Here is a 13261-nt window from a genome sequence, read left to right on the forward strand (position 1 = left end):
TGAGGCCCATATTGTTTTGTCTGAGGCCCATATTGTTTTAGGTAAAGCCCATATTGCCCGGTCACACCGTTGCCCTTGTGAACCAGAGTCAAAAGCCTTTAGTGGACCAGGAAGAGGCCCTGTTGTCTACAGGAAGTTCTCAGGATAAATTCACCAGCTTGTAGGCTTAATTTAGACATAGATGACTGGTTGGGTTGGTTTATGGTAGGAAGGCAAGGGTCTAGAAAGAGAAGCAACGATATATTAGGCTACGTTGATGGTCGGAAACAGACAAAGACCATGTGGTGTATTGCTAAAGTGATGTTTACGACAGAGTGTGTGTGTGTGTGTGTGTGTGTGTGTGTGTGTGTGTGTGTGTGTGTGTGTAAAATATACAGTACAAGAGGCAGTAAACAAGTTAAAATGTATCTTTCTTTATTGTACCTTTGACAATCGACAAATGCTACTTCATATTTGTACAGTGACACAAGCATTCCGATCCTCTTTCCTAAAATAGTGTCCACAGGATTCAAACATACATCTGAATTGAAACCGTTTTTGTGGCAACATTAAAGAGCAGATAATCGCTGCATCCAATACAAGGAAACGGATAATCCCAAACCACACCTAAGACACAAATTAATGAGTGAACCAATCCATTTTGTTCCTTTTAAAAACAAAACGATTATCTGTAAAATATCCAGATGGTTCTTCTTTTGAAAGAAGACAGAGTAAAAGATAACATAATACGTTATGTACATCATGGAGTGCCTGTGTGTGGTGGCGAGACGTATCCTACAACATTTGAGTTCACGGTCACTGGGTCATACAGTGGTCAAGCTGAGGTCAAGCTGTGGCTAGTGGTGGCATCGACCTTGGTGAAATAATTTACTGAGTTTGTAAGTGGAATGAGAGTGAAATGTAGAGAAATGATTGTAATAGTCTTGTCCTCACTGTACATAACAGCAAAGTGGAAGTGTTTTTCAGTTCAGGTTTGTGACAACTGCTAAGTACAGTAGGAAGTTAGTATTCACTCAGGAGAGGACAAAGTAGTTTGCATTATTTTCATGGATGAAAACAGGATTTGGAATAGACCTGAGAGATACTCACTAACATGCATGGCTGAACTACAAAGGACCTATCCCATTGCAAAGAGGGACCTATCCCATTACAAAACATGACAAAAATGTAAAATGCAATGTGTTGTTTATCCCTGCTTGTCTAAAATGCAATAGTACTTTTACACTTGTGGGTTTAAGGTACTATAAGGAAAAAGGTAATTATGTTGCCACAAAATATGTATAATTTACACATGAATGTATTAGGACACAATACTTTTTCTAGATTAGAAAGTAACATCGATAAATTGCATCAAAATAATTTCCCTAGATTTATAAATGTCTCCTATCCCTGGTAAACTGACCATAAATAACGTATGAACAGTGTGTAAACGTAAGGGAAGATGTGCATATTGAAATGTATCTAGGCTATTTTCTTACACTTCAATAATTAATATCTGTCATATAAGCACAAGAAAATGGTAGTAAAAACATTTAAATTCATGGCTACTTTGGTTCCATAATCATGAAGGTGGGAGTTGGGCAATGCTATAATTCACAACTGTATAGCTACGTAGCGCTTTCCTTCTTTCCCATTGCAAACAGCGGTCTGTGGTTGAATCGAGGGTGGTCTGTGCGATTGACGTTGGCCCAAGGGGTGGTCCAAAGTGCCTAAAATGAAATGAGGTGGTAGCATGACGTTTTCTGGGATGATTCAAGATTGAAGATGGCCTTTGCTAGTTCATAGTGGCCCAAAGTGCCTTGGAGGTGGCTTAATCTAACCTAACCCAATCCAACTTAGTCTGATTTGTCTCTGTGGAACTTTAGTTCCCAGGGGGTCTCAGTCCTGGGTTTCCAACCCTTCTAGGTGTTCGGGGATGGGCAGACCTGTGAGGACAGTCAGACACTTGTTCCACACATTGAAGACGGGACACACGGGCTGGGCGAAGGACACGTGGAACGTGTGCAGGTTCTGCGAGCCCACGGCGTCGTAGAAGGTAAGCGAGCCGGCGTCGTAGTCCAGCAGGACACCCACGCGGCGCAGGTGGGGCGAAGGCTCGATGGCCAGCTCCTTGCTGTTGTGACGCACCACCCACGAGTTGTTGCAGCGGCACAGGACCCAGGAGGCCGAGTTCTTGCCGATCCACTCGTGCTTGGGGGCCGACTTGTAGGCGATGCCCACCGCATACCTGCAGAGAAAGAAGTAAGAAGACACTGTTAGCCTGCCTCTAAAACCCAAACACTTCAACACTTGTGAACACTTACCAAGTGTTAAAAACTCATAGTTATTAAATGTGCATTGAATCTTTCTCTGACTACATTGTATAAATGTGCCTTTAAGTGACTTACAATGTGGCGTATCATGACCGCCCCTCTATCTCTGTCATTCTACCCAGACAGATCCAACAGGCCAAACACCATGTGGCTCAGAGCAAGACATTGGTCCATCATGTCTCCCAGGTCTAACTCACCATGTGCTTCCTCCAATCAGGGCCTCCCAGTAGTGGCGTCCGCTGTCGATGTAAACATTGCCGACGACGCCGTAGCTACTCTGGCTGGTGAAGCGCTCCTGGCCGTGTCCCTTCTTCGATGCCGTCTCGTCGCGCTCCACCGTCAGGTTGTCATGGGAGACCTTCAGCTTCTTGTGGGCGGACTTGGGGTCCAGCTTGAAAGGTTGGCCTGGACGAAGAGGACGGAGAGAGACAACATGGTTACATTAGCAAGGGGCTAGGATAGGATAGACTATGAAGGCAGCAGCTGTATGTATGGTGTCCATATTAGGAGACCATCCCCGACATGTGATGCTGTCCTAATATGGACACCGTATTGAAAACATAATATGGTGACCATATTAGGTAAGAATCACAAGATACTTCTCTAAAACTGCATGCTATAATTCCAAGTAAATCGTAATGAATACGGAGCCCTTACTGTTGGTTTTGAGTGTCCCTGGCTCACTGCTGCGGGCTCCTGCCTGGTTGATGGCTTTGACGATGAAGATGTACTTGGTGCCGCTCTGCAGGCCGTGGACGGTGTAGTGGTTCTGCTTGATGTTAGGCACAATCATCCAGCTGTCTGCAGAGTTACACAGGCCTGGGAGGGAGAAGCAGACTCACAGTTACAGTGTACACACAAACGTTTCCGTTTGCACACTCGTAGTCACATGAACACACACAGAGTGGCTATAACAGACCAATAACACAGACTGCACATGTATTGCGGCCTTAATAAACTTTGAAAAGCAAACATCTTCAATTAATTAGGTCACTTGTAAACTGTCGAATTCCAGGACATAAGCAACGTTCATTGTCACAGAATGAGGAAATGATTTGCTTTGCCTGCTGCAGAGACAGCCAATCCTCAGCCAACGTAAGTATCATACTTGGACCGAATGTAAACATTCACCTAATTAAGTCTATATTTCCCCAACATATTGTATATTTTTATTCTTTAGTTTAGCGAACTCTTATCTATAGTTTGAGAGAGGTGTAGGTTTGAGTCTGTTTGTGTTAGGAGGGGAGGAAGTCGATTCATGTGATCCTAGGAGACCAGAGCTAAAGGATAGAGAGGAGTGGTCCAAATTCCACAATCAGTCATTCGCTCAATCAATTCGATGGCCTTTTATCAAACCCACATGAGAGGGGAAGGATGCATGATCAGTGTGTTCAGACAACGCTTCTTGTCCAATAGGACTTTGGTGTTGGAAGGTGTAGTAGATCTACGGGGAATTAAGGGGTCATTTATCATACAAAGTCAATCCATTATGACAAATGCCAGGGACGTTCAAAAAGACGGTCAGCCAGTATGCAACGTAGCATTACGCCATTTATAGTGATTCATTTCTTATGATCCAACACATTCCATATATATTGCCGTTCACTCTACTCTGTTGTTTCATGTGGTTACTGTAGGTGTTATTCACCTCTCAATGGCTGTGCTGTTCTATGTCCGTGGGACTGGCTGTGCTGTACATTGATAGGCCTATACTAAGCCGTGCTGCGCCACATTGATGCCCGCAGGCTTAATTCTCTGCCAGAGCAGCCGTCGTGCTGAGTGCACAGTGTATTCTCCGTGAGCTTCACGCGACATCTTTTTGAGCGCGAACCCATTACACCTTTTTGTCCGTCCCTATAGGCTACCATGTACCGTCATACCCCATCATCATGTCTAACGTGTTCTGAAGGCTGCCGTGCTGTAAATGTACAGTGCACTGTGAATGTACAGCACATTTGCCAATATTTTAAATGGACTGCCGTCACCCCTTCTCCTCTGAAGTGTCATTTCAAAGATGTGACATTGTGACAACTCCTCAGCCTCAGCCCAGAGCTTAGACCTGGGGATTGGATGTGAAACTTGGGCGGGAAGAAAACATGGCGTGTGTAGAGGATGAGGAGAGGAGGAAGTGGAAAAAAGCACATGTCACTTTGGGTTTACGCCACCCCTCATGAAAAGTGCTGATGTTGGTAGACTTTTTTTTAAAAGGCCCTTCTCAATGGGGTTCCAAAGACAGCATCTGATACAATTGTTATGTTCAATTATCATTCAAGGGTGAACATGGTAGACTTCTATTATACATTTATGTTCATTCATTTTGTATATCAGTACCGAAAGACATTCAAAAAGTCATTCTACTTGGGGGCACTGGAGTTTTCAACATGATTTAAGCGTGGAAAAAGCCAACTGCTCTTGTTCCAAATTGTAGCAACACTGATGATGTATTGCAGTATTAAAGCTAAAGTTCTGGTAGTTCTCAGTTTCTTCTCTTTGTTGAAGTGAAGAGATGATCACAACATGAGACAAATCATATCCCATTTATTCTCATGGCATCCTATTTCCTTGTTCGCTAGCTGTCCGCTTTCATCAAACCACACTTCCCCCTCTGTTCTCTTCATCTAAGAAGCTATATTTCCCATCCCCTGACCTCATTTTATATTGCTTGCCCAGCGAAGTATGCATGAGCGTGGCATTCAGGCGCGATCCGTGGGGGAGGAGGGCTCTGAGCACTGATTCGTGTTATGACTGTAATTCGCTCCGAGTCAGCTAGTCTCCCTCCCTCCTTTCCACTCTGTCCCCTTTGACACTGCAATAACTCAAGCTGAGATCCTGAGATTTGAGCTCACCCCATTGGCCCTAGTCGACAGGCTCGGTGAGAAGAAACGCATGATTCGGTTTTGATTCTTGAGTCCTCCAGCTGTTTGGCTTTACACCTGATTTATCACGGGGCTTTGAGTTGGAAAATACAAAAGTTATCATCAGGAGAGAGTTCTGCGAGCACAAAGCCGTTCTCTCAAGGCGTTCTGTGCACTTACTAGCACCATTGGCTTGCCATGTGAAGATACCATTGTGGTGTGCCTGGTATGCCAGAGGGTAGTTTAACTTACACCCTGATACACACTGACAACATTGGCTTGACCTATGAAGATAGTTGTGCGCTCGGAGGTGTTTCTGGTATGTGTGACTGCATTTGTGCCGACACCCAGATACTTACTGACAATGTTGGCTTGCCCTGTGAAGATAGCATACTGGAGCTCATAGGAAAGCACTGTGAACTCGTCGTCTGAGGTCCAGTGGACGGTGATGGTGTCGTACGATGCAGTGCAGAGCTCTTCTCTGATGCCCGGAGGACTTGGCGCTAGATAAGGGTAATGAGAAATTGGAGAAGGGGAAGAATGGAAAATGTTATGCGTGCTCTGGTATAACGATGAAATAACAGTGGTTCACCTTTTGAGCGTGCTGTTTTACCTCAAACAAAGTACTGTGGCTCTTAAAGGAGGACTGAAGGCTTGTGACTTATATTGATTGCCAAGCATTTGTATGCTAATGATAATTCATAGCCCAGATGATATTTCAGAGGTTGACAGTTGATCAGAGGCTGATGACATCTTTCGCTCTCCTCCCCTCCCTTAACCCTCCTCTCTCTCTTCTCTCATCTCTCTCTCTTCTCTCATCTCTCCTTCCCTTTCTCTCGCTCTCCCCCTCTCTCCCTCCCTCTCTCTCCTTCTCTCGCGCTCCCCCTCCGCCAGTGAGTGCACATCGATGACTCAGAGTGATTCACTTAGTGAGCCAGCCCTCAAGCGAAGCCCTCTGCCATCACAAAGACTAAACAACAATCTCTTCCACAAACTCATATAAATCTATTCATATGATGTATAATTCTTTGGGGTACTGCAATAACATGGACAATTTTGGCATTATGTAGATGTGTTACTTTGGACCACAGTTAGGTTGAGTGCATACAACCACATTTTAGGTTATGGTTGTAGAGAGAGATGCCAACTCTTGCACTTGACAATAGAATATAGGGAGATATATTGCCAGTGCTTTGATATAGTAGACATCATGACATAAAGCAATATCACAATATAGGCAACAATATCACAGTATATCACGATATTGCCACATTATCACAATATACCGATATTGTATTAAATGATCACTATTGGCACCCACCACTACTAGTAAACAGAGCTGATTGTACTCTGTACCTGTGAGGTAGTCCAGGCTCTCCAGCAGCTTCTTCTCCTTGGTGAAGTCCAGAGCGAACGTGTCAAACGTGTCCGTCAGGTTGATCTCTGGAATCAGGACCTGAGAGGAGGCGGTCGCCATGGAAACCCTAACACATATCCCAGAGGGTTTAGTTCACAACTATCCCACTATGTTGCACATTTTCATAGGATGCCAGAGGTCATGTTGATTGACTGTGAATTACCAATGGTTAGTCAGAGCCGGTGTTTGTAGTGAATTTCTACCACATCCTGTCAGGTTTTGGCCAAGACTGTTCGGGTTTTGGTCACTAGATGTCCCCATTGCACCTTTTTTGTACCTTTTGTTTTTCTTGCTCTAATTATTGTTTGCACCTGTAGGTCATTCCCTTGTTAGTATTTAAACCCTGTGTGTTCCTCAGTTCCTTGCTCAGTGTTTGTAAGTTAGCACCCAGCGCCAGCCCAAGCCTTGTTTTATACAGATATTTCTCTTGTTGAATTTTCCAGAGGTTCTCTGGTTTAGTTCTTGTGTATTATTTGAGTAGTCTTTTGAGGTTTGTTTTTCCCTGCTTTTTTTTACCACTTTGTGGAGTTTCTTTTGTATTTTGGAGGATTTCCATTTTTGTGCCTTTTGGCTTTATTTTTGGACATTGTGGATTTAGTTTCTTTGCCTGAAGATTTTGTTCTTTAATTAAACCACCATCTCTAGTACTGCTGTGTCTGCCTCATCTTCTGGGTTCTGACGATTATTAGTGACTGTTTCTCGCACCGGGTCCTGACACATCCTCCGTGCTAGCCTTGCTCACCTTTCGGTGATACTCTTCGCGGTCTGGAGGAAGCGGGCGTGGTCCGTCTCCTTCAGGGTCTGGTCGGCCTGGGTGATGAGAGCAGAGGACCTCTCGATGCACTGCTTACAGTTGGAGATCTGCTGGGCTAGCTTCCTGATCCGGACCGCCTATAGAGCAAATAGGACAGAGGGGGGTTAGAATGGGTTAAAGGTGATTAACTGAATCCCACGTCAGGGATGGTAGAGATTTAGCCCAGATGGGGCTTTTTGGGATCGTATCCAGATGTTTTTGGCTTGTTGCTTTCTCTTCACCTAATGAGAGGTTTAGAGAGAGTGATTGAGGGCAGTGAAATGTGGTTGGTTGGAGGTTGTATTTAGGTCAGAGTCACTACCCTCATCAACCTTTTCTGACACACTAAACTGAACAATTAATCTTTGGTTTCATTCGAATGTGTATATATTTGTTGCAATTTTCTGGTATTTATATGAAACAACTTTTCACCCGTATCCTATATCTGGACAATGCCAGAGGTGTGGGAGCAGGAAAAAATACCAAATTGTCTCTCTATCGTCTCAGCGGCAACTGTCCACCATAAAGGATTTCTATTTAGGCAGGTTTTCATTTCCCGCCGAAAGGTCAGAGCTAAACTGCCTCTATGGCCCTTGATATTAAACTTCTACTTTAAGGCCCCGCTCCTGACTCAAGTCCTGACACGAGACCAGGAAGGAAGGAAGGAAGTCCCGTCATTTAGAGAAACTGCAGGAATCTGGTTTCTGACTAACCCTGGACAGCTATTGGTAATTCCAACGCCAACAGAAATTCAGAAAGGGAAATGAAGCAAGTAAAAGTAACACAAAGTGTTAAGTCATTTTCATTGACTACAAATAGTTAGCTTTGAGCGAACTCCAACTCTGTCAGTCAGTAAAAATAATTGAGACATGCCCTGTAGGTTGGACATTTTGATAATTAAGCATGGTCCAATTCCCCTGGTGACCTTGTTCAAATGTTCGCTTTGCATCATAAATGAACAGATTGAGAGTGAACAGACGGTGGACTTTCCAACAGATCCAATGCAGACCCCGAACAGAAGGCGAGAGACATTTACCCTTCTGTTGTTTCACTATTACATTCCTTCCCAGGCCGTACGGTTCAGACTGCAGCTCAGAGAAAGTGCAGAGGATTGTATGTGTGTGTTGGATGGGATTCCCCTTTCAGACCCATGGCCACTCCTGGATCGTACCTTTCCCTCCTTGATTTTGGTCCCAATGATCTGTCTCCTTTGCTGGATGATATCAATCAGGAGGTCGCATTCTTCCATCAGCTTTCCCTCCTGCCGTGATGCATTGACCTGGGAAACACAAATGAAACATAATTAATATGTCTGACAATTCATAGCCTTAAGTAAACTGTAATTACAAACCATTTACTGTTATACTTACCCAGAGTCAGACAAACTCATTTTTATGTCTGCATTATGAAGGAAGTTAGAGATAGTTTCAAGAGCCAACGCTAACTAGCGTCAGCGCAATGACTGGAAGTCTACAGGAACGCTAGTGTATGGTTTGCGCTAATGCTAGTTAGCAGTGGCTCAGAATTGGCTTTCAAAACTACCTCTAACTTCTTGTAAACTGCATGCAGAGACATACAAATGGTATCCACGAGTTCATCTGACTTAATGTTTTGTAATTGTCAAAATGTCCGACCTGTCTCAAGGCCCTGATTTAGAAAAAAGTAGAAAAACAGATAAATTGCCAGAATCTTGCAGTATCCATTTAAAGCTCTAGTTCAACTAATGATAATTCAGATGTCAGTTGGTTTTGCATTGCAAATAATAACCTACGGGTGAATGAATCAACATTGAGCCACAGTACCTTAATGTGTGTTTGTTTCTGGCTACTACAGAAGATAAAGAATGCCCGCGCCTGTGTTTTGCTGAGTCTAACAGTGCTCAATTCTATGTAGCATTTGGATCAGTCTACAGATCTTGAAGGTTTGCGATTGTTGAGTGCATGCACGCTCAGGTCCACTTTACTAGCCACAGGCCTTTGAAATAGATGCCTCTTTGGTGCCCGTTTTTATGTCCTGGTGAAAAACAGATTTCACCACCTGGACAAGTTTCAATCGAAGCGAAGCGAAAAGCGGAGAGGGGAGTTGTGAAAGAGGGATTGTTTGAGCGTTGCCAAGCCAACGAGGTGTGTTACGGTCACTCCCTGGTGTGGACAGCCTGTTTATGATATGAAAGGACTCATTGAAACGCACACAGATGCGTCTTTTCAACGCCAGTAATTAGGTTCCTTCGCCATGTGAGTGTGTTTCTCTACTGTACGTTCACAGGGTTTAGAGGAGGTCATGGGTGAGTGCCACCATGTCTCCCTCTGATCTGCCATGGAATATTTGTGGATTTTAGGTCTAATGAAACGTCTCCGTATTACAGTAGGAGATGGATGTTCAGTGAGGACACACTTTGGGCTCAGCCTTTGGACATGGCAAGGGAGCGTGTGACGGACATGAAAGATGAGTCTTTGGCAGGAGCATAAGCGATTCATTTAACCCAAAGCAAAAGCGTTTCTGGGGAATTGCACGTCAAAAGAGCTCAGAAACATTTAACAGAAGGTGGAAGAGAGGCTGATTTGCTTTAGAAGGCTTTCAAATATTCAGCGATCTCTCCAAAAAAGTACACACGCGTCCTGTGTACTCTTTAAGTGCTGAGAAAGGGTGTCTTTCCGGTCCTTGCACATTTATGCACACTGATGATGACTATACAAAAAAACCTCTAACTGTAATCCTTGGGGTGGATATAGCAAATTAAAATCTACAGATTTAATGAAGTGGTTTCATGAGTTGCACAATAATTCTGCAGCTCATTCCACATTCCTCAATTATTCACGCAGATTACTTTTACAAAGAACAAAGTTGATTCACTGAGCACAAGCTGCACACACACACACACACACACACACACACACACACACACACACACACACACACACACACACACACACACACACAAAAACACAGAAATGCTTGAGAGTTAGCCTATACACTCATTATTTAATGGGTGGAAGTGTGTTTAAAAACCAAGTACACGTTCGTTTCTGACCTACATCCACCATGAAAACGAGGTCAGATATTTCCCCTCTTTTTCTCTGATGCATTATTCAACTTCTCTGGGATATGTGGGACGCTAGTGTCCCACCTAACCAACAGCCAGTGAAATTGCAGGGCGCCAAATTCAAAACAACAGAAATCTCATAATTAAAATTCCTCAAACATACAAGTATTATACACCATTTTAAAGATAAACTTCTCGTTAATCCAGCCACAGTGTCTGATTTCAAAAAGGCTTTACGATTATGTTAGGTCAGCACCAAGTCACAGACAAACATACAGCCATTTTCCAAAGAAGGAGAGGTGTCACAAAACTCAGAAATAGCATTATAAATATTCACTTATCTTTGATGATCTTCATCGGAATGCACTCTCAGGAATCCCAGTTCCACAATAAATGTTTGTTTTGTTCGATAAAGTCCATCATTTATGTCCAAATACCTCCTTTTTGTTTGCGAGTTTAGCCCAGTAATCCAAATGCGCAATTCGTTCAGACGAAAAGTCAAAAAAGTTATATTACAGTTCGTAGAAATATGTCAAACGAAATATAGAATCAGTCTTTAGGATGTTTTTATCATAAATCTTCAATAATGTTTCAAACGGACTATTCCTTTGTCTTTAGAAATGAAAAGGAACAGAGCTCACTCTCACAGCCTCGCTCCTGACTTAGCTCATGGCATTCTGCCAGACCTCTTATTCTCTCCCCGTTCACAGTAGAAGCCTGAAACAAGGTTCTAAAGACTGTTGGCATCTAGTGGAAGCCTTAGGAAGTGCAATATGACCCCATAGACACTGTATATTGGATAGGCAAAGACTTGAAAACCTACAAACCTCAGATTTCGCACTTCCTGGTTGGATTTTTTCTCAGGTTTTTGCCTGCCATATGAGTTCTGTTATACTCACAGACACAATTCAAACAGTTTCAGAAACGTCAGATTGTTTTCTATCCAAATATACTAATTATATGCATATTCTAGCTTTTGGGCCTGAGTAGCAGGCAGTTTACTCTGGGCACCTTATTCATCCAAGCTACTCAATACTGCCCCCGTTCCCAAAGCAGTTTTAAATACATCCATTTTGAAAGGACCAGGTTTGTGGATTTTAAAAGGCTAAATGAAATTACCAAAGTGGACCTGCGGCCTGTCCTCAAATGTTACCACCCTTTTAGTGTACTGGTCACAGTGGCCATGGAGACATAGTACAATCTCTGCTTAGAGTATAAGTCATAAACATTCAGGCCATGTCATTTTCATTTCCTAGCCCACCCTTCCACCATGGGGCTGTGACTCTTTCCTCTCAGGCACTTCTAATTTAGAACAAGTGACTATGGTCAGAAAGTCTTAATCCAGAAGAACCTTCATTAAAGAAGTGGCACAACCAATCTTTTGTCTCAGTATAGATACATCAGGAAAAAATCTGATTGTATTGCACATGGGCACATTTAAAAATTGGACATGTATATATTATAATACATTTTTATAATGTGTTGCTTGACAACTCAGTGATTAGTAGCCTACATATCAGGGAAACATTGTGCATTTTGAAATTCGAGAACATGATTCTATGTACAAATTCAGATGAGCAAACTCAAGCGGAGACAGGAGCATCTGTTGCCACATAAACTACTCCATGATTACATGGCAACATTAGCATAATCATGTCAGGGAAACCATCATTTGAAATTTGAAATTTTACATCAATACAAAAATCTACTAAGTTTGTGGTTTTCACTGAGGTGAACGACATACTGTACAGTTAATTGGGCTTGCACCACATGCACTACACTAACTGACTACAGTATGCCTCTTGCACATGCACGCATTTCTGAACTCATAGCATGGTCAGTGACAGAGCGCTCACCTCTACATGTTGACAGGTTTGGATCAACTTTCCCATCAACCCCTCCAACTCATTGTTCCTCTTGACCAAATGACTCAGGTTGGAATCCAACGCTTGCTGCAAAAGAAAGAGAAAATGACTATTGAAGACAGAAGAGAAAACAACAGTTATTGTCCTTGTTTTTCTTACGAACAAGCCTGAAAAGCAACCTACCATACTTTCAAGAGAAAATAAACACAAAACCAAGCTGATCAAAAGGTGTCAGAGGTCCGACATTTCTGTTTTAGAGAGAGCAAAATCATAAAGCCAAAACGGAGAAGCATCTTCCTCCTCCTCCCTCTCGTCCTCCCACATCTCCTCCTCCTCCCTCCTTCCCCTTCCTAAATCTCATCCACAGTTGTCACATTCACTTTTGGACAATTTGGACACGAACCTCCGGGCGCTGCCCCTGTCCCTCGTCCCGATACCGCCTCATCCCGGTCAGTCAGTCTCTGAGCAGGACTCACAGCTTAACACTACTGGCAGAGCCTGAGCCAGAGCCTGAGCCACTCCGGGGAAAAAAACGTCATGCATAAACCCCCCCCGATCGGCAAATGAAGCATCAAAAGCTCCTCTGACAGCCCATCTACCTATCAAAGAGTCTTTATGTAAGCTGTTCTTCCTGACGTTTTTCCCCTTTTCCCCCTTCCTATTCTGTCTAGAAAAAACCTGTCTTCTTTATTTCATCGTTCTATCATATTATTGCCAAACCGACCATATTAAGCCACAATGTGATGTTCAGTAGGGATTAAATGGAGTTGCCCCATGGGTAAACAGCGTAAACAACAGACGAGCCAAGCAGGAGAATAAGGGTGGGGGGGCTTACCAGTCTAATGGATGGCCTTAATACGACGATGACATACAAAAAAAAAACACATTAAGGACCATAGGGGATGGCATGATCAACGGGGGTGTAAAAATAACTTCACCCATGGAGGAGAACAGCAATACTACAAGGACTACTAGC

The 13261-nt window shown here is 43.3% G+C and overlaps 1 protein-coding gene across 2 annotated transcripts in view; it reads right to left on the bottom strand.

The window, feature by feature from the left end:
- Nucleotides 1-467: 467 nt before the first annotated feature.
- Nucleotides 468-13261, bottom strand: part of LOC120050486 (E3 ubiquitin-protein ligase Midline-1-like) — a 30684-nt gene continuing 17890 nt past the window's right edge. For both annotated transcript variants that reach the window (XM_038997073.1, XM_038997071.1), the window contains exons 2-9: nt 12277-12372; nt 8549-8656; nt 7327-7475; nt 6524-6651; nt 5527-5670; nt 2970-3131; nt 2510-2717; nt 468-2227 (exon numbers count right to left, since the gene is read on the bottom strand). In XM_038997073.1, coding sequence (XP_038853001.1) covers nt 1879-2227; nt 2510-2717; nt 2970-3131; nt 5527-5670; nt 6524-6651; nt 7327-7475; nt 8549-8656; nt 12277-12372 — 1344 coding nt within the window. In that variant the 3' untranslated portion in view covers nt 468-1878. The remainder of the gene's footprint in view (nt 2228-2509; nt 2718-2969; nt 3132-5526; nt 5671-6523; nt 6652-7326; nt 7476-8548; nt 8657-12276; nt 12373-13261) is intronic.

This window comes from Salvelinus namaycush, chromosome 7, assembly GCF_016432855.1.
Source record: "Salvelinus namaycush isolate Seneca chromosome 7, SaNama_1.0, whole genome shotgun sequence".
Lineage (NCBI taxonomy): Eukaryota > Metazoa > Chordata > Actinopteri > Salmoniformes > Salmonidae > Salvelinus > Salvelinus namaycush.